This window comes from Rhineura floridana, chromosome 1 (assembly GCF_030035675.1).
Source record: "Rhineura floridana isolate rRhiFlo1 chromosome 1, rRhiFlo1.hap2, whole genome shotgun sequence".
Classification (NCBI taxonomy): domain Eukaryota; kingdom Metazoa; phylum Chordata; class Lepidosauria; order Squamata; family Rhineuridae; genus Rhineura; species Rhineura floridana.
In genome coordinates, this window is record NC_084480.1 from 312,840,072 (window position 1) to 312,861,860 (window position 21,789).

Consider the following 21,789-nt stretch of genomic DNA (forward strand, 5'->3'; position numbering starts at 1 on the left):
GCCACTCAAAGAGAAAACAACAAAGACGGACCATTACCACCCCAAGGAAGGACACACTTAAAATTTGAGGAAATAATAATGTACAACCATAATGTGAAATCAGATACTTATCGGGACATAGTATGAAGAAATATTTATATAAGCATGACTGTCAAAGATGTTTATTATTTACACAACTATAAATATCTGTAAAGATATTTATAGTGCAATCCTATGCATCCCTTCTCAGAAGCAATTCCTGATATATTCAATGGGGCTTACTCAAACAGGGAAGAGTGCACAGGACTGCAACCACAAATGATAAGGAACTTCACTCACCCAACCCAAAATTCAGAATCATGAAACTTTATGCTGTTTTACAACTGTTTTATATTTGTTTTATGATTATTGGATTTTAAATGGATTTACTTCTTTGCTTTCCAACCCTACCTCCCAGGGTTTTTGGAAAGATTCCATATATACACACACTGGAGACATAAAAATACATAAACTCCATATAATAGTTTATTATCAAAACCAGTTGGTCATTGAAGAACAGTTTTTTAGAAATAAAATTAGTATTAGTTTCCTACGAAATAAAAGCAGTGACATCTAAGTAAGCCCTGCTTAATTGCTTTAAAAATGGGATTGCAGTTGAAGAAAAAGATTTAAAACACCAACACAATCCTTTCCTTTGTTCACTCAAAAGTCCCATTAATTTACAGCACAATCCTAACCATATCTACTCAAAAGTAAATCCAATTGAATTCAGTGGGGTTTACTCCTGGTTTGTGGGATTAACATTGCAGCTTTACTCCCAGAAAAGTGAGTAAAGGATTAAAGTTTCATACTGGGAAGGTTTTCAGAACAGGCTATGTATTAGGTCAATGAACTGCCCTCTTCAACAGCCCAGGAAAATTTAAACGAGATTGACTCCTCATAATTAGAAAAGCATAACACATTGTAATGGCATTTAGATCTCCTACACACAGAGACTTTTACTGCTGCTGAAAGTTATAAACTGACTTATTAGATTTTCAGACATGCAGGAAAAACCTGGCCTTGCACTGGGTTCTAGTTATTGGCTGGAGGTCAACAAATCACTTGTCAATCACAAACCTGTCTTCACTTATTGGCTACAAACCTGAAAGGGTGGGGTTAGAGCAGCCAGCTAGAAGTTGCGGGGGCGGGGGCAGCTGACATTTTGGTGTATATCTCTTGCACCAGACCACCTAGAAATTTATGTTTTAAAAAGGCTAATAAAAGCTGAGAGTCCGGAGATTAAGGAAACTCACCTGGAGACCCAGGGAGGACCCCAAAAATCTGGAGTCTCTGGGCGAAAACTGAAAACCTCACAAGCCTCATATACACGCACACTATAAAAATGTAATAATAATAATAATAAAATAAAAAGGTAAAGGTGTCCCCGCACTTATAGTGCGAGTCGTTTCCGACTCTTAGGGTGACGTCTTGCGACGTTTACTAGGCAGACCGTATATATGGGGTGGGATTGCCAGTTCCATCCCCGGCCTTTCTTTACCCCCCAGCATATGCCGGGTACTCATTTTACCGACCACGGATGGATGGAAGGCTGAGTGGACCTCGACCCCTTTTACCGGAGATTCGACTTCCTCCTTCCGTTGGAATCGAACTCCGGCCGTGAGCAAAGCTTCGGCTGCATTACCGCCGCTTACTACTCTGCGCCACGGAGGACTCCTATAAAAAATGTACAAATATATTATTTCATTGGAAAAGTACTTCACAAAATTTAGAGAAGTGTAAATTTCAAAGGAGAGATCTTTTTCATGTAATGCCCTCCAGATGTTGTCGGACTCTAGCCAGCATTGCAAATGGTCCAGGTATGATAGTCAGGTAAGATTTGTAGTCCTATAACAAGTGGAGGACACCATGTCAGCTCCCCCAGTTCTACCCCATTGTTCATTACTACACGAGCTTCAAGCAACAGAGCCCCTCCCCCCCAGACAAACTAGATTTGCCATCTTGTCTGTTGCCTTTAAAGAAGCATACTTGCAGAAAGATGTGCAAAACCATATTCCCCCAAAAGTAGTTCTGCACCTGGCCATTAAGACTCACAACTTATATTTTCCCCTTATGCTTCAAATAATCTTGTTATAGATATTTGTAACTGTTTTGAGAAAACAGGTGCCTAACTATGAATCTAATAATGAAATATTGAGTATTTAATCATGAGTGTGATTCCCTTCCTTTTCTTTACCCAATTGCATAGCTGTTCTTCTGAAGATTGTCTAACACAGGAAGAGTCTCCTCCCTCTTAAACCCACATATGATTATCTTGATGGCCAGAAAAACAAAACATTTTCCTCTTGACATATGAAGATGGCAACTGATAAAGTAATGATGAAGAGTGGGTGGGATCTTCGTTTGTACATCTAGCACTGAGTTTTGAAAACAACACATTCCCCACCTCCTTGGAAGTTAGGTTTGCAAAAACTTGTGAGCACATTTTCCCATCACCTGCCTTTCCATCAGAGGATATTGTGCCAAACTTTTGCCTTCTCATCATTCTAACTTAAGACTGCTGATCTATTCTTCCTCTCAGGTATGTGGGAAAGGGGATAATGTCATAGCTCAAGAGCAACACATATCTGTAGCATGTAGAAGGTCCCAGGTTCATTTCAAGTAATATGATGTTGGCAACCCTTTTGAAGCCACTGGTGGTCTGAGGAGACAAATACAGGGCTAAACTGATAGAAGGTCTGATTAAATCACATGGGGGAGCCTCCTCAAGGCAGCTTCATCTCTGAAAGATGAGGACAGAAACATTCTTCTTGTTGGCTGCACCACCTTTAAATGCAAAGCAAATGTTAAATATGGTAGTCACAAGTTTAAAGACCGTCCTTGTGAGACACCAACTTTCATTCTATTAATAAATAAAATAGTGGGATTTCTGTTCCAAGCATAGTCAACACCAAAGCAGAAGTTGAGAGAGTGAATTTAAATGAGCCTCAATTACTTTTTCAGTAGCCATGTAACTGTTGGATATTTCTTGAGGTTGACAGCATACCACCCCACCCTCAGCAAAGAGTGATCTTATCAACGGTGCTGTCAGATAGAAGTTTATTTTGTTTCCTTGATGGTTCCTTACCTCGTAATTTTCCTTTTTCTTTTTGGTCTTTCACATGACATAAGGGGCAGTTGTGGAAATCTAATGGAATATAGTGGAAGTCTAGTGTTTGTTTTCATGATAAATGATTCCAGAAATATCCTTTTGCAAGCCCTAACATCTGCTAAATTGTCATTTTACCATGAGCACACTACTGCAGCTCGTGTGACCAGCTGTGGTGCTGTATCCCAGCATGCAATCACTCCTGCCTTTTTTTTGTGCCAGTATGCCTACATATTCCAGCATAGGCACAGGTAGCAGTCCCCCCTCATACACACACACCCCACAAAAATGTCAGAAGTGAAAAGAAGAGGGGTCTCATGGAGACATGACAAGGTACTCTCACCAGTAGTGGAGTGGCAAATTTAGAAGTGCAGGGTCCCTTCGTAAATAGTCACACCAGGCCTACCTCACACAATAATCCTGGGAAGTGTAGTTTGTGAAGAGTGCTGAGAGTTGCTAGGAGATCCCTATTCTCCCCACAGCGCTACAATATGGCTTTCCTAACAGCTCTCAGCAGCCTTCACAAACTACACTTCCTAGGATTCTTCAGGGGAAACCATGACTGTTTAAAGTGGAATAATAGTGGCATACATTTACAGCATGAATGTGGCCTGGGACAGAAGCACTACCATTATAATCAGGGAAACTAACACAATAAGCTGCATGTCTGAATGCAGCCCAAGATTTGTGTGTGCTGAGAGAACACAAGAGGAAAACATAGGAGGAGAACATTGGTTTTGAGAGAGAGAGAGAGAGAGAGATTTTGAGCTGTAAATTAAAGAATCCGTGAGTAGTGCAGCTCTCTGAAGATCTGATATGGGGACAGTGGATTTGCTGGCTGAAGGTATGCTATGCTATTTCCCCCCCCAGTTATACTCAAATTATATATTTGCAAATAAACCCAAACATTTAAAAATCCTTGCCATAAATCTAGGGTGATTATGAAAGAAAGAGGCTGAATCAAACCTAAAACCATAATATACATTTAGGCATGAATATATTGAAAATAATTATATATAACACATGCAAATAAAAATTATAATTATTGCATAATAGCTAAACTTTAAAAACCCTGAAGCTCAGTAACTGATGAATATCTAAAAATTATACTATGAAGCTTTCACCAAACACGTTTTGACTTTCAAGTCTTTTTCAGCGATCCTGATTACATATGTGTGTGTATCCACAGTTTAGCCTAAATACAAAATATCAAAGGTTAATTTCTAAAACAATAAGCAGCAAGGAAAGAAGATAAATGCAAAAAAACAAAATGTGCAGTGACAACACCTGCAAATGTAAAAAAAAAAGATGCATGATAAGATATTATAACAATATTACTGGATAATAAAAATCTGGATAATATAAATATAAAATTATATAGGCAAAAAGACCAATTATGACTAACACTAATGATAATTGTCTATCCATAGAATGCCTCATGTATGCATCTTATTAAAAGATGAGCACTCAGAAAATTGTGGGTTCCTCTGCACAGCTCTAAATGAATTTGAAGTATTGTAAATTGCAAATGACTTTCTCTTCCCTTAAAAGGAAGTGCCCAGTTTCATAAGAAGTGCCTCAAACATTCATTTCCCAAAAACATAGCATATCTCCGTAAATACAAGAAGGCCAACCATTTAAAGTCATACAGTACTGAAGCCATAATGAGGGATATACTGTACAATGCCAACCAAACTGGCTTTCATTCACTACAATCTAGTTCACTTCCTCAGTCAGTCCCATAGGTGATTTAGCCTTTAGAGTATGAATCCCAAACAGTTTGATCAGGATGTAATTGGGATCCATGGACCTTAACCCTTTCCATGCAGCAATATATCAGGTCCTGCACATTGGAGTATATTCAGCTAATGTGTTGCACTTGTGGAAGTCAGCCCAGTGCGGGGATCCCTGCTAATACAAAGGGACTTCATTTCCTCCCACTGAGCACTCCCACATCCTCCCCAAATATGCTGTGGAGGGTCAGGTGAACACCTAGAACAGGGTGCAGGGGGAGAAGAGGGAGATCATTCCATTAGGCAAGCAGAAATCCTTGCACTGACAGAACAATCTCCTTCGTGCTACCCATTACCCTTAGCACAACCCATTATCCCCATACTGAACAAAGTGTTGAACTAGAGATGCTTGCAAATCTTGATTCTTGATATAACGTCTATGCTCACAGATCCTAGCTTCAATTGTTCTGGCTGTCATAACTACATGCACCTTAGGACATGGGCATGTGATCACATTTATTACTGCAACTCAATAAACCATTATAAACAAATTTAGCACTGTCCACAGGGTTCACTTTTTTCTCTTTCTCTCATTGAAACAGTTTCCGCATACACTGGAGTGCCCACATAAACATTTACCTCTCAGTTACCTCCTATCTAGGCTTTGATCTGTAAATGTAGGCCTTGATCTACATGCACTGTGCACCAATACATCTCTAAGATTTATGTGGTATCTATAGGCAAACATAGAGCCCTGCTGGCTCCCAAGCATACCTTCAATAAGGTACCAGTACTTCTGAATTATATTTCTAATCTTGCCAATATAGCTATTAAATGCAAGGGGGGACTACCATCTTCTCTGTTTGATGGGCTGTCAGGGGACAATCCTCTACCTGAAGGAATCCTCTACAAATAGAGCATTGCACCATGACAGTCCATCAAACGGAGGAGGACATACGGCCACCCAAGACTTTAAGAAAAGCTAAATATGAGTCCTTAAACAGGAGTTGAGCAGGATTATTAGCACCTAATACTAACTGACAGATTTAAGAATAGAGAACAATAGAGAGCAGGGCCCTTGAAGGTGTTCATCAACAGTTAGCACCTGGACAGCTGACTGAATAACCATATAGTTTTGAACTGTGTATACTCTTTGTTGTTGTTACGTGCCTTCAAGTCGATTACGACTTATGGCGACCCTATGAATCAGCGACCTCCAAAAGGATCTGTCATGAACCACCCTGTTCAGATCTTGTAAGTTCAGGTCTGTGGCTTCCTTTATGGAATCAATCCATCTCTTGTTTGGCCTTCCTCTTTTTCTACTCCCTTCTCCCAGTATTATGGCCTTCTCTAGTGAATCATGTCTTCTCATTATGTGTCCAAAGTATGATAACTTCAGTTTCATCATTTTCGCTTCTAGTGGCAGTTCTGGTTTAATTTGTTCTAACACCCAATTATTTGTCTTTTTTGCATTACATGGTATGCGCAAAGCTCTCCTCTAACACCACATTTCAAAGGAGTTGATTTTTCTCATACCTGCTTTTTTCACTGTCCAACTTTCACATCCATACATAGAGATCGGGAATACCATGGTCTGAATGATCCTGACTTTGGTGTTCAGTGATACATCTTTGCATTTGAGGAACTTTTCTAGTTCTCCCACAGCGGCCCTCCCCAGTCCTAGCCTTCTTCTGATTTCTTGACTAGTGTCTCCATTTTGGTTAAGTTAATGACTGTGCCGAGGTATTGATAATCCTTGACAAGTTCAATGTCCTCATTGTCAACTGTAAAGTTACATAAATCTTCTGTTGTCATTACTCTAGTCTTTTTGACGTTCAGCTGTAGTCCTGCTTTTGTGCTTTCCTCCTTAACTTTCATCAGCATTCATTTCAAATCATTACTGGTTTCTGCTAGTAGTATGGTATCATCTGCATACCTTAAATTATTGATATTTCTCCCTCCAATTTTCACACCTCCTTCATCATGGTCCAATCCCACTTTCTGTATGATATGGTCTGCATATAGATTAAACAAATAGGATGATAAAATACACCCCTGTCTCACACCCCTTCCGATGGGGAACCCATCGGTTTCTCCATATTCTGTCCTTACAGTAGCCTCTTGTCCAGAGTATAGGTTGCACATCAGGACAATCAGATGCTGTGGCACCCCCATTTCTTTTAAAGCATTCCATAGTTTTCATGATCTACACAATCAAAGGCTTTGCTGTAGTCTGGTTTTCTTCTGAAATTCCTTGCTCCGTTACATATGTTTGTGATATGATCTCTGGTGCCTCTTCCCTTTCTAAATCCAGCTTGGATGTCTGGCATTTCTTGCTCCATATATGGTAAGAGCCTTTGTTGTAGAATCTTGAGCATTACTTTACTTGCATGGGATATTAAGGCAATAGTTATAAAATTACTGCATTCCCTGGGATCCCCTTTCTTTGGAATTGGGATGTATATTGAACACTTCCAGTCTGTGGGCCATTGTTTTCTTTTCCATGTTTGTTGACAAGGTTTTGTCAAAATTTGGACAGATTCAGTCTCAGTAGCTTGTAGCATCTCTATTGGTATGCCATCTATTCCTTGTGATTTGTTTCTTCCAAGTATTTTAAGAGCAGCTTTCTCTCACATTCGAAAATTTGTCGTTCTGCATCATACGGTTCCTCCATGAATGAATCTGTCATCCTTGCATCTCTTTTATAGAGTTCTTCAGTGTATTGCTTCCATCTTCCTTTTATTTCATCTCGGTCAGTCAGTGTGTTCCCCTCTTGATATTCAACATCTCTACTCTTGGTATAAATTTGCCTTTCATTTCTCTAATCTTTTGGAATAGGGCTCTTGTTCTTCCCTTTTTGTTGTCCTCTTCTATTTCTATACAATAACTATTGTAATAGTTCTCTTTGTCCCTACGTACTAATCACTGTATTGTTGCATTTAGGGTTCTGATTGTGTTTCTATCTCCTCTTGCTTTTGCTTTCCTTCTCTCTTTAACCATTTTAAGAGTTTCTTCAGTCATCCGTTGAGGTCTGTCTCTCTTTTTAACTAGAGGTATTGTCTTTTTGCATTCTTCCCTGATAATGTCTCTGACTGCACTCCATAGTTCTTCTGGTTCTTCTCTGTTCCCTACTTTTGCATTGCAGCCCCCCATGATTATCAGCACATCTTGTTTTGGTGTGTGATTGATTTCTTCCTGTACTTCTGTGTAAAATCTCTTCAATTCCTCTTCTTTTGTATTTGCTGTTGGAGCATAGACTTGGATGATGGTTATGCTAATAGGTTTCCCATTTAATCTCATTGATATCACTTGCTCAGACCTTGCATTGTAGCTCCTAATTGCTTTTGCTACATCGCTTCTCACTATTAAAGCAACTCCATTTCTTCTTAATTTCTCATTTCCTGCATAAAATATTTTGTAGTTGCCTGATTGAAAATGTCCCAATTCTGTCCATTTTAATTCACTCACGCCAAGTATTGTAATGTTGATAAGATGGGAGAACTGGAGTGCTTGGTCTTAGAGAAGAGCATTGATATAGTGAGCATAACGGAGACCTGGTGGAATGGAGAAAACCAGTGGGATACGGTTATCCCTGGATATAAACTATATCGGAAGGACAGGGAAGGACGTATTGGTGGCGGAGTCGCTCTATACGTGAAAGAAGGCATTGAATCCAACAAGCTCGAAACCCCAAAAGAGGCAGACTCCTCCACAGAATCGTTGTGGGTGGTGATACCGTGCCCCAGGAGGGACTTAATACTGGGAACGATCTATCGTCCCCCTGATCAAAATGCTCACGGAGACCTTGAGATGAGATATGAAATTGAGGAAGCATCCAAATGTGGTAGTAATGGGTGACTTCAACTACCCGGACATAGACTGGCTGCATATGTGTTCCAGTCATGACAAAGAAGCAAAGTTTCTAGATATTCTAAATGACTATTCCCTAGACCAGTTGGTCATGGAACCGACCAGAGGGATGGCAACCCTGTTCTTAATCCTCAGTGGGGACCGGGACCTGGTGCGAGATGTAAGTGTTGTTGAACCGATTGGGAGCAGTGACCACAGTGCTATTAAATTAAACATACATGTAACTGGCCAATTGCCAAGAAAATCCAACACGGTCACATTTGACTTCAAAAGAGGAAACTTCACAAAAATGAGGGGATTGGTAAAAAGAAAGCTGAAAAACAAAGTCCAGAGGGTCACATCACTCGAAAATGCTTGGAAGTTGTTTAAAAACACTCTATTAGAAGCTCAACTGGAGTGCATACCGCAGATCAGAAAAGGTACCACCAGGGCCAAGAAGATGCCAGCATGGTTAACGAGCAAAGTCAAGGAAGCTCTTAGAGGCAAAAAGTCTTCCTTCAGAAAATGGAAGTCTTGTCCGAATGAAGAAAATAAAAAAGAACACAAACTCTGGCAAAAGAAATGCAAGAAGACAATAAGGGATGCTAAAAAAGAATTTGAGGAGCACATTGCTAAGAACATAAAAACCAACAACAAAAAATTCTATAAATACATTCAAAGCAGGAGACCATCTAGGGAGACAATTGGACCCTTGGATGATAAGGGAGTCAAAGGTGTACTAAAGAACGATAAGGAGATTGCAGAGAAGCTAAATGAATTCTTTGCATCTGTCTTCACAGTGGAAGATATAGGGCAGATCCCTGAACCTGAACTAACATTTGCGGGAAGGGATTCTGAGGAACTAAGACAAATAGTGGTAACGAGAGAGGAAGTTCTAAGCTTAATGGACAATATAAAAACTGACAAATCACCGGGCCCGGATGGCATCCACCCGAGAGTTCTCAAAGAACTCAAAGGTGAAATTGCTGATCTGCTAACTAAAATATGTAACTTGTCCCTCGGGTCCTCCTCCGTGCCTGAGGACTGGAAAGTGGCAAATGTAACGCCAATCTTCAAAAAGGGATCCAGAGGGGATCCCGGAAATTACAGGCCAGTTAGCTTAACTTCTGTCCCTGGAAAACTGGTAGAAAGTATGATTAAAGCTAGATTAACTAAGCACATAGAAGAACAAGCCTTGCTGAAGCAGAGCCAGCATGGCTTCTGCAAGGGAAAGTCCTGTCTCAGTAACCTATTAGAATTCTTTGAGAGTGTCAACAAGCATATAGATAGAGGTGATCCAGTGGACATAGTGTACTTAGACTTTCAAAAAGCGTTTGACAAGGTACCTCACCAAAGGCTTCTGAGGAAGCTTAGCAGTCATGGAATAAGAGGAGAGGTCCTCTTGTGGATAAGGAATTGGTTAAGAAGCAGAAAGCAGAGAGTAGGAATAAACGGACAGTTCTCCCAATGGAGGGCTGTAGAAAGTGGAGTCCCTGAAGGATCGGTATTGGGACCTGTACTTTTCAACTTGTTCATTAATGACCTAGAATTAGGAGTGAGCAGTGAAGTGGCCAAGTTTGCTGACGACACTAAATTGTTCAGGGTTGTTAAAACAAAAAGGGATTGCGAAGAGCTCCAAAAAGACCTCTCCAAACTGAGTGAATGGGCGGAAAAATGGCAAATGCAATTCAATATAAACAAGTGTAAAATTATGCATATTGGAGCAAAAAATCTTAATTTCACATATACGCTCATGGGGTCTGAACTGGCGGTGACTGACCAGGAGAAAGACCTCGGGGTTGTAGTGGACAGCACGATGAAAATGTCGATCCAGTATGCGGCAGCTGTGAAAAAGGCAAATTCCATGCTAGCAATAATTAGGAAAGGTATTGAAAATAAAAGAGCCAATATCATAATGCCGTTGTATAAATCTATGGTGCGGCCGCATTTGGAATACTGTGTACAGTTCTGGTCGCCTCATCTCAAAAAGGATATTATAGAGTTGGAAAAGGTTCAGAAGAGGGCAACCAGAATGATCAAGGGGATGGAGCGACTCCCTTATGCGGAAAGGTTGCAGCATTTGGGGCTTTTTAGTTTAGAGAAAAGGCGGGTCAGAGGAGACATGATAGAAGTGTATAAAATTATGCATGGCATTGAGAAAGTGGATAGAGAAAAGTTCTTCTCCCTCTCTCATAATACTAGAACTCGTGGACATTCAAAGAAGCTGAATGTTGGAAGATTCAGGACAGACAAAAGGAAGTACTTCTTTACTCAGCGCATAGTTAAACTATGGAATTTGCTCCCACAAGATGCAGTAATGGCCACCAGCTTGGATGGCTTTAAAAGAAGATTAGACAAATTCATGGAGGACAGGGCTATCAATGGCTACTAGCCATGATGGCTGTGCTCTGCCACCCTAGTCAGAGGCAGCATGCTTCTGAAAACCAGTTGCCGGAAGCCTCAGGAGGGGAGAGTGTTCTTGCACTCGGGTCCTGCTTGCGGGCTTCCCCCAGGCACCTGGTTGGCCCCTGTGAGAACAGGATGCTGGACTAGATGGGCCACTGGCCTGATCCAGCAGGCTCTTCTTATGTTCTTATGTTCTTATGATATGTTCCATTTCTTGCTTGACAATTTCTAACTTTCCCTGGTTCATGCTTCTCACATTTCATGTCCCTATTGTGTGCATTACACAACTCCTTTCGCATCTGTGCGCATCAGCCTCTGGGCTTCCTTTCGGCTTTGACCCAGCTGCATCATTAGTCACAGCGCTACTCGTACTTGTCCTTTGTTCTTCCCAGTAGCTCGGTGAGTGCCTTCTGACCTGGGGGTCTCATCTTCCAGTAGTATCTCGTATTGCATTTTGGATACTCTGTTCATAGGGTTTTCGTGGTAAGAGATATTCAGAGGTGGTTTACCATTGCCTTCCTCTGAGTCTGGATGCATCTTAGTCTGGTGTCTCAGCTTTGACCATTCTGCCTTGGGTGCCCCTGCTAGGAGTCTGTTCTAGACTCCTGACAGCACTGCTCTCAGCTTCTTCTACACTCTCAAACCCCCTCACCACGGTAAGGTGTGCATCCTAGAGGGGGTGTATACACTTTATCCCCCTGAAAAGTTTGAAATTCTAACCCAAGATAACCCAGTTTCTGTGACACCAAAAGATCAATTCATGAACCTCTTATAAATAACATTCATGAAGTAAAATTGCTTGATAGTTGGCACTGGGGTAGGGTATCGCCAACCTGTCACCCCATGCTAAAAGAATTGCACTGGCTGCGCATTTGCTACTGGGCCAAGTTCAAGGTTCTACTTTTGGTGTACAAAGCTTAGAACAGGATAGGTGAAAGACCGTCTTATCCCTTATATACCCAGTCTATCACTGCGCTTTGCAGGTGAGGGCTTCCTGCAGATGCCATCTTATCGGGAGGTCCATTCCGCACAGCATAGGAAACAGACCTTTAGTGTTGTGGCACCTTTGGAATTCCCTCCCATTAAATATTAGACAGACACAGTCTCTGTTATCTTTTTGGCGCCTACTGAAGACCTTCTTTCAACAAGCCTTTTACACTGAGACCTTAGCCCAGTCTGCATCTGTGTTGGAATCGTTTTAATATTTTTTTTAATAAACTGTTTATTTTTTACAGAAAAAGAAAGATCTACATTGACTCCAGAAAAATATACAGCAATCACAACAACAAAAGACAAAATTTAACAGGCTACACTGCTTACAGGTAATGGAGTATACTAAATCCTTTTACACTTATTGCTGTCAATAGTCTGAGTCTCTCATTGTTCTTTCCATATATTAACAAGAAATTAAACAACTAAACTAATTAACTGGCTAATTGAACTCTACAAAGGAAGCCATAGGGTAAGTATTTAAAGATGTATTCAAGTTGTCAAATGCTGAATGGGAACATTATCAAATTCCATTCATACAGTAAAGGTGATCAAGCATTCCATAGCTGTAAATATTGTGCTGAAGGGATCATGTTATTAGCTTCATCATTAACAAAACAAATGAAATTATACCATTCTCCTATAAAATAGTCAGTTTTTACTTGCCCCCTCAATACTTTTACTTTAGCAGTGATATTTTCCGCCACAGCCAGTTGCCACATTTTTTTATGCCAATAATCAGCTGTGGCCCTGGTAAGGTCCCTCCAGAAGCTGGTTATGGATCATTGAGCAGCTGTCAACAGATGCTCAACGGCCATTTAACTATAACTTTAATCTGGGTAAAAATCATTTTCCAAAATCCCATCACCTTGGGGCATGACCACCATATGTGATAATACCCTTCATTTGGCATCCTCTTTAAAGCTTTTTAAAAAAAATCTTTAAAGATGTTTTAAGAACATAAGAAGAGTCTGCTGGATCAGGCCAGTGGCCCATCTAGTCCAGCATCCTGTTCTCACAGCGGCTAACCAGGTGCCTGGGGGAAGGTTTTGTTTTAATATATTTTAAATTTTGTTTGTATGATGTTTTAAAGTGCTTTTAGTGCTTTTGTTTGCCACCTTGGGCTCCTACTGGGAGGAAGGGCAGGATATAAATAAATTTAAAAAAAATAGTAATTCTGCTCAACTGTAGTACTGCTGTGCTGATTTCCCCCCCCCCAGTGTTTTTTTTAAACCATTCCCAAGCAATAAATGAGAGAAGAAATTTCATTTGACCATTGTCAAAGGGGAAAGAAAATGGTGGCGAAACTCTCACTGGTGTGGTGCAGGGGTTTTGCTGCACTTACAAAGGGAATTTTTATGAGCTTACTTTCATGCTCCTTGCCATCTCTTCCATGATGCCCACATTTCCTGAAAAATGCATTAAGTCCCCAGTTAGGTTTTCCTGTAAGCATACTGCCTCCACAGTTGTTGTTGGTATACTTCTGAATTCCAGCTGCTCAAAAGAGCAGGGGGGAAGTGCTGTTGCATCTGGTTGGCCACAGTGGAAACAGGATGCTGGACTAGATTGTCCACTGGCCTGATCCAGCAGGCTCATCTTATGTTCTTATGGGAAGGTGGGGAGGCTGCTTACTGTATGCCTGACAGCTGTCCACCTTTTTTAAAAAAGTAAAATCTTTTTTTTACTTTTAAAGTTATTGGTATGGTTTTTTGGTTTTTTAAACCCAGGTAGGACAAAATCAAAATCAACTTCTCAGGTACTTAGTAAGAAGCTTGCCAGGCTTCCCCTGCTTCAATTAAAGCTCAGGGAAACCTCATCAGACAATGCTCCTATGGGGCTTTTTCAGATCTGGAAGCTCAGGCAGTCAGGGAGCCTGAAGAGCATTGAATGCAGGGGTGGGGAACCTTTGACCCTCCAGATGTTGCTGAACTACAACTCCCATCAACCCCACCAAACATGGCCAATACCCAGGGATGATGGGAGTTGTAGTTCAGTAAATTCTTGGCGGGCCAAAGGTTCTCTGTTCCTGGTCTGATGGAAATAAAGACACATCCATTACCTCCGAACATTAAGGTAAGCTCAACTCTGTCATCTTTTCAGTGCCTGCTGAAGACCTTCCTTTTTCAACAAACCTTTGAAGTAGAGACCTTATCCCAGTCTGTGTCTGTGTCAGAATTGCTTTCTAAGATGTTTTTAAACCTTTTAAAAAATGTTTTGTTTGAACATGTTTTTAAGCATGTTTTGTTTTAATATATTTTAAGGTCTGTTTTTATTATTTATTCTAAAAGAGTGTTTTTAATGCTTTTGTTTGCTGTCCTAGGCTCCTACTGCAGGGAGGAAGGGTGGGATATAAATAAATAAATAAACTCTACACCCATAATACATAAATAAAAATTCTTAAGTGTCCTGAGAAAGAGTAAAAAAGAAAAATGCAAGCCTCTTTCACAGGGGGAAGTAAAATCTTTGAGAATCTGGAGGACAGGTTTTGGCACACGACTAATAAATCCATAGCTAGATTCTTGAGAAGGGATGGACACCACTGTCAGTTTCACTTCTCCAAGTTTCTCATTTCCCCCCTCATCTTAAATGCAGTTCTCCACATTTCTGGGGAAAAAATGATTTCCTCATATATCAGACCGTATCTCCTTGTATGAGCCTGCCCGGGCCCTGAGATCCTCAGGAGAGGCCCTTCTCTCAATACCCACATCTTCTCAAGTACGACTGGTGGGGACGCGTGAGAGGGCCTTCTCGGTGGCTGCCCCTAGGCTTTGGAATTCCCTTCCTAGGGAGGTAAGAATGACCTCCTCTTTGCAGTCCTTCTGCCGACAAGCAAATACCTTCCTATTCCAACAAGCCTTTGGAATTGAAGGCTAAGGATAGGGCGTGAAGGGTGCTGCATTGCTAATGTCTATTATATCATTTTTAAACTAGTTTGAACTTTTTTAGCTATATGTGTGTATGGTTTTAATATTGGAAATAGTTTAATCTTATTTTAATGTAGACTTTGTATGTTTTTAATTATATGTATTTTTTATCTGGAAGCCGCCATGAGTTCCAGTTTTGGAAAAATGGCGGGGTATAAATAATAATAATAATAATAATAATAATAATAATAATAATAATAATAATAATAATAATTTGTCAGCACCATTAGAGCAAATCTCTCCTAAGAGAACATACACATTTTTGCAAGCAAGTGTCCCTAATATAATACATTTTAGTGTTATTTCCACTAATATATGCACACTTTACCTGGTATACGCATTTTTGTACACATTTCTTGGCTGGAGAACTACTTTGCAAAATTCAGAGAAATGTGGATTTCAAAGGACGGCTGTGTTTTGGTCTTCATATTGTTTCAAAAAGTATTAATTTGATAGGTTTCAGTGACAACTGAATCAAATTTCTCCCCCATCCCTAGTCTTGAGGTTCAACAGCAGGAACTGAATTGGCCTATCTCTTTTCTCTTAGCAGGAGGATCTATAGAAGAAGACTTAAGCAGCCCAAAGGAAAACAACTGAGCATAATGACCAGTTTTACATACAGTGAGACTGGCACTGGTACCCTGCATGAACATGACCCCATTGTATATTTCTATGAAAATGCAGCAAACGTTTATATCAAGCTCCTCATTTTAGTTGTCTGCGTTTTGGGACTTTTCGCAAATGGAACTGTCATCTGGATTCTTGGCTTCCACATTAAAAAGGATTTTTTCACCATCAGCATGCTGATGTTGGCTGTTGCTGATATCTTGGTAGTCCTCATACTGCTATTTTTTATTACTGTATCTTGTGTTCTGAGTAGTGAAACAGATTATATAGTCCTATCTGTTCTTTTCTTAGTATTTGGGGGGCTAGTCCAGTCTATGTACACCATTGGCCAACTTCTACTGACAGCCATCAGTATTGCCCTCTGCTGGTCTGTCCTCTTCCCAACTTGGAATGGCCTCAGTCAATACCTACCACGTTTGTCCTTCAAAGCATGTGTCCTAATCTGGGTCTTCTCTTTCATGCTGTCTGGGATTCAGATTGCTTTTGATATGACTGATCCCTTTGCCATTTCTTTCCTGAGGCCCTGTTTTATCATCAATGTGCTGATTTCCACAAAATCCATCATTGTCTCCATTCTGACACTTTTCATCAAAATCTCTTTTAAATCACACCACCAGCAACCTTTAAAAATGATCTTGCTCACTCTACTCTCCTTCCTCTTCTTTACTTTTCCACTCAATGCCTTTTACTTCACTAGAGCATATATCTATCACCCCTATATCCCGGAACTTTGCTTCTTATCCGCCTCCATTAACTGCAGCATTAAACCATTGATTTGTTACCAAGCTGGGAGAAAGCAGATGGGTTGTTGTAGGGGGAGTATGGTGGTCACCCTCCAGAGCCTTTTCCAGGAAGATGAAGGATGTAGAGAAGAACAGTTGTTCCCCATGCCACCTCTGAGATCCTTCACAAGTCCAACTTCATGTCCTAACCCTATACAAGGAAACAGTCACAGTGAGAAGCAGAGCGATTATGCCAATTGCCTTGAGGGGATGGAAGAAACAGTCCCCTGAGCTTTGTAAATTCAACTCCCTACAGTACTTCTGAAAGGGTTTCTAAATGTGTCGCTTCCATTTGGCCTCCAGTTCAACTGACTAGTTCCTTTTCTTCCCCGTGTACTTCCTCTGGATCTGGGCTTTGTTTTGTTTCATTTGATGGGGGGAGGAAGGTTTTACTTCTTACTATTTTATGTGCTTTTTGGTTCCGTTCCTACACCATTTCAGATTGTTGAAATTCATCCCCTTCCCCCAGTGCATTTGCACCTCTGCCTTTGTTCTTGTCTCAGAAAATGATAAATTGTAACATCCTCAGGGAAAAACAAAGAAACTAACCCTTGGCCTCATCTACACTATACATTTAAAGCAGTATCATACCACTTTAAACTGTCATGGTTTCCCTTTAAATAATCCTGTAGTTTGTTAAGAGAACCCCTATTCCCTTTACACAGCTACATTTCCCAGAGTTCCCTGGGAATAGGGATTAACCGTTAAACCACTCTGAGAATTGTAGTTCTGTGAGAGTAATAAGGGTCTCCTAACAACTCTCTGCACCCTTTACAAACTACAGTTCCCAGTATTCTTTGTGGGAAGCCATGACTATTTAAAGTGGAATGATGATGGTTAGAATAGTGCAGATGGGGACCTTATTGCTTATGTTTGTCTCAAAACTTGTGGCAGTATATGAATAAGAATGTTTGCACCAAACAATGGATTCATAGTATTGTTCCGTAAGTGCTGAAATATTTTGAAATAGCAGTTTCCTTGTATTTAGCTGACAAATTAATTTAGCATTAATAAATATTTCTGCACAATGTCTGCTTTTGTACAACTGGTGGCTGTTGCTGCTGCTGCTGTTAGTTGCCCCACATCTGGAATGAAGACTTAACAACAGGTATTGGTAAAAGCAGAGCTTGGAAAAGTTACTTTTTAAAACTACAACTCCCATTAGCCCCAGCCAGCATGGCCACTGGATTGGGCTGCTGGGAGTTGTAGTTCAAAAAAGTAACTTTTCCAAGCTCTGGAAAGGTTATATTTATTAAAATATGGCAAGAAAAATGTGCACCAATCTCAAATAATCAGTTAGAAAATTTCCTGCCTGCAGCTAAAGGCCAACCCACCTTAGATAATCTGCATCACCCAAACTGGTGTGATGAGAGGCAAATAACCATCTTCCCATAAATGGAAGCCATGTGTGTGAGAGACCTTATTGATACCAGCTACTCCAACTGTTCAGAATTCAGTAGGTGGCACAGGGCAGGCTCCAAGTGCAGCCCCCCCCTCAAGCCACATGACAATAGGAGGTGGCTAGTGAAATTCCTTTTACCCAACATGCCTCAGGGTGCTGACCATGCACCCATCCATTTTCCTGCCTGCACTAAATACCTAATGAAACAGCCTAATAAAAACTCAGACCACCATAAACAGAATTAAAAGCAATGCGGAGGCAGGGGGGAAGTATATCAGAAAGCCAATTATGTTGCACCCCAAAAATTCGTACTCAGCCCCTAAGTGGTGACTGGCAAAAGCCAACACTGTTCAAAGGGACGGAGGGTGGGCTGCTGATCTGAAGAAGGAAGTGTTTGGGGGAGAGACCATCTCTTATAGGCAGTCAGCTCCACCCAAGCCTATTGGCTATTGAAGGGCCCTCAGGAGGAAGTTGCATGAGTCTTTCTACTTCCTTCAGGTGGAGCAACCCAGCCCAACCCCCAACTAACTGCTGATGAATTTAAAAAAGAAGATAATTGTTTATAATCTACTGGCTTGCCACAAACGTTTTCAAATGTGGCATACAATACAAAAGGGGAGGACAGGCTTCAGGCTTGTATGGTACACTTTATTGTTCACTAGAACCCCAAATTTGACCAAGAGGGACCTCTTCCAAAGACATACAATTAAATAATTTAGTGCCCAGGAATTTCTTTTGAATATCAGAATTGAATGAAGCTCACAGTCTGTCCACACAAAAACTATTTTTTTTTTCATTTCAGCAGTATATTTTTGGGTAGGGGGTCATTAATAACAGTTCCTGTTGTTATTAAGCGTTGGGGGGTCAAAAATCCTTGTTGATCTACTGGAAATTGCCCAGTTCACGTTTCTGATTGTGCATCTGGAACTTCAACTTGATGAGACAGGGGGGGAAATGGCTACCATGCTGAGATTTTCAGTAACAACTATGCTGCAAGACATATTTGGTCACTTTGGAATCTGTTTGGTGGAGATTAAGCAGGCTGGGTGGTATGGTGTTGCATTTCATCCCTACTCATCAGCTGTTGAGCAAAAGTTAAATCCTGCTGCTTTGGCACCTGCAGCAGTGAAGAAGTGAAACCGGACCTCACGGACACTGCGATCAGTGTTGTAAGCTGATTGACAGATGGGTGTGGTTTGGAGGAAAATGGCCTTGCAGGCCAAATGGGACCCCCTGGAAGGCCAAAGTTGGCCTTATGTCTAGAGGCTCTCCATCCCAATTTATTTCGGGGCACACTCTAGACTTAATTTTTGCTAGTGGAGCAGGGGATGGTGATCTGGGAGTGAGGGATTTTACATCTATTCCTCTGTCATGGACAGATCATCGCCTATTGAGGTGTAGGCTCACAATGTTTTCTCCCTTCTGCAAGGGTGGAGGACCAATTAAGATGGTCTGCCCCCGGAGACTAATGAATCCTGAAGGTTTTCAGAAGGCTCTGGGGAGTTTTCCAGCTGATAAAACTGACGCTCCTGTCGAAACCCTGGTCAATCTGTGGAATACGGAAATGACCCGGGCAGTTGACACGATCGCCCCGGTGCGCCCTCTCCTCTGCAGAGCTCAATTGGCTCCGTGGTTTACCCCGGAGCTAAGAGTGATGAAGCAAGAAAGGAGACGGCTTGAGTGCAAATGGAGACGAACTCCCGACGGCTGTGGTCTTGCACTTGTGAAGATCTCTACCAAGCTCTATGTGAAGGCGGTGAGGGCAGCAAAGAAGCAGTACTTTGCTGCCTCCATTCAGTCATCTTCTAACCGCCCAGCGGAACTTTATAAAGTTGTTCGGGGACTTTTACACTCTGGTCCTCAGAACGCAATAATACCATCAATAGCCCGCTGTAATGAGTTTGCGAGACACTTCCAAGATAAGATCACAAACATCCGCCGGGACCTTGACTCCAATATTGTAGCAGTTGAGCCTAATGAGGTGTCCGGAGCACAGTCCTGTCCTGTTTTATTGGATGAATTTCAGTTGGTTCAGCTCGAGGACGTGGACAAGGTGCTTGGATAGGTGCGGGCGACCACTTCTGCTCTGGATCCTTGCCCCTCATGGCTAATAAAAGCTAGCAGGAACGGAACAGCCGGATGGGCCAAGGAGGTGATCAATGCCTCTTTACGAGAGGGAGTGGTACCACCCTGCCTGAAACAGGCGGTGGTGAGACCGCTCCTAAAGAAACCCTCCTTGGACCCTGAAAATCTTGACAACTATAGACCGGTAGCAAATGTTCCGTTCCTGGGCAAGGCTTTAGAGCGTGTGGTCGCTCACCAGCTCCAAGCTCTCTTGGATGAAACTGATTATCTGGATCCATGTCAATCGGGCTTTCGCCCGGGGTTTGGTACAGAAACAGCCTTGGTCGCCCTGTATGATGACCTCTGTCGGGAGAAAGACAGAGGGAGTGTAACTCTGTTGGTTCTCCTTGATCTCTCAGCGGCTTTTGATACCATCGACCATGGTATCCTTCTGGGACGTCTTGCGGACTTAGGAGTTGGAGGCACTGCTTGGCGGTGGCTGTGCTCCTACCTCAAGAATCGTCTCCAGAAGTTGGTGCTTGGGGAGCATTACTCGAGTCCCTGGATACTCCAATATGGGGTCCCACAGGGTTCAGTTCTGTCCCCCATGCTCTTTAATATCTATACGAAGCCGCTGGGCGAGGTCATTAGGAGATTTGGAGTGCGTTTCCAGCAATATGCTGATGATACGCAGCTCTACTTCTCCTTTTCATCTTCTTCAGGTGAGGCTGTTAATGTACTAAACCACTGCCTGGCCGCGATAATGGACTGGATGAGAGCTAATAAACTGAGACTCAATCCTGACAAGACTGAGATGCTGTTGGTGGGGGGGCTCTCTGCCCAGATGGTTGATGTCCGACCTGCCCTAGATGGGGTTACACTCCCCCTAAAGGAGCAGGTCTGTAGTTTGGGGGTCTTATTAGATCCGCTCCTGTCACTGGAGGCTCAAGTAGCCTCGGTGGCACGGAATGCGTTCTACCAGCTTCGGCTGGTAGCCCAACTACGACCCTATCTGGATAGGGAGAACCTTGCCACAGTTATCCATGCTCTGGTAACCTCTAGATTGGACTACTGTAATGCACTCTACGTAGGGTTACCTCTGAAGACGGTTCGGAAACTTCAGCTGGTGCAGAATGCTGCGGCCAGAGTTCTTACTGGGACAAAAAAAATTGATCATATAACACCTGTCCTGGCCCAGCTGCACTGGCTACCAATATGTTTCCGGGCCAGATTCAAAGTGTTGGTTCTTACCTATAAAGCCCTTAACGGCATCGGACCGCAATACCTGGCGGAACGCCTCTCCCGCTATGTACCTACCCGGTCGCTGCGCTCGACGTCGAAGGCCCTTCTCCATGTCCCAACGCATAGGGAGGCACGGAGAACGATAACTAGAGCTAGGGCCTTCTCAGTGGTGGCCCCCGAACTATGGAACGCCCTCCCTGATGAGATACGCCTGGTGCCTTCTTTGTTATCTTTTCGGCGCCAGGTAAAGACCTACCTCTTCGCCCAGGCATTTTAAAAATTTTAAAAAATTTGTCTATCTATTAAATGTTGATATCTATCAGAGACAGATACAAGGTGGGAGTCCTTGAGATAGTTCTTGGCGACATCTCAAGGCCACCACCTGCTAAAGTGAGTCTATATTGGCCTCTTGCCACCACAACTGTGCAAAAACCATTGTCAAGGCCAGTAGATTGTAACCCAAAATAGCAAGTGGGCAGCTTTGTCAGCCTATCTTGTCAACATGCATTATGGTTTCTGAGATTAAGAACAATATACGAAGAGGCGGAGAATCTCTGCTTCTCTGGAATCTCAGAAGAGGTTATGTACTTGACATCACAAGAGGTTGTCCCTCACCGCTCTGAGGGAGTCCAAGTGATTGAAA

General features: G+C 42.0%; 1 protein-coding gene and 1 long non-coding RNA gene across 2 annotated transcripts; both read left to right on the plus strand.

The window, feature by feature from the left end:
- The first annotated feature begins 2,437 nt into the window (after window positions 1–2,437).
- On the plus strand, window positions 2,438–15,651 carry LOC133376211 (uncharacterized). Its single transcript, XR_009760429.1, has 3 exons — window positions 2,438–2,560; window positions 12,351–12,437; window positions 15,577–15,651. It is a non-coding gene; the product is annotated as an uncharacterized LOC133376211 (long non-coding RNA).
- A 43-nt stretch (window positions 15,652–15,694) lies between these two features.
- Window positions 15,695–16,811, plus strand: LOC133377624 (mas-related G-protein coupled receptor member H-like; the record flags this gene model as incomplete). Its single annotated transcript, XM_061612018.1, has 1 exon — window positions 15,695–16,811. A coding segment is annotated over one exon (975 nt), but the record flags the coding sequence as incomplete, so codon positions are not given.
- Window positions 16,812–21,789: the final 4,978 nt, after the last annotated feature.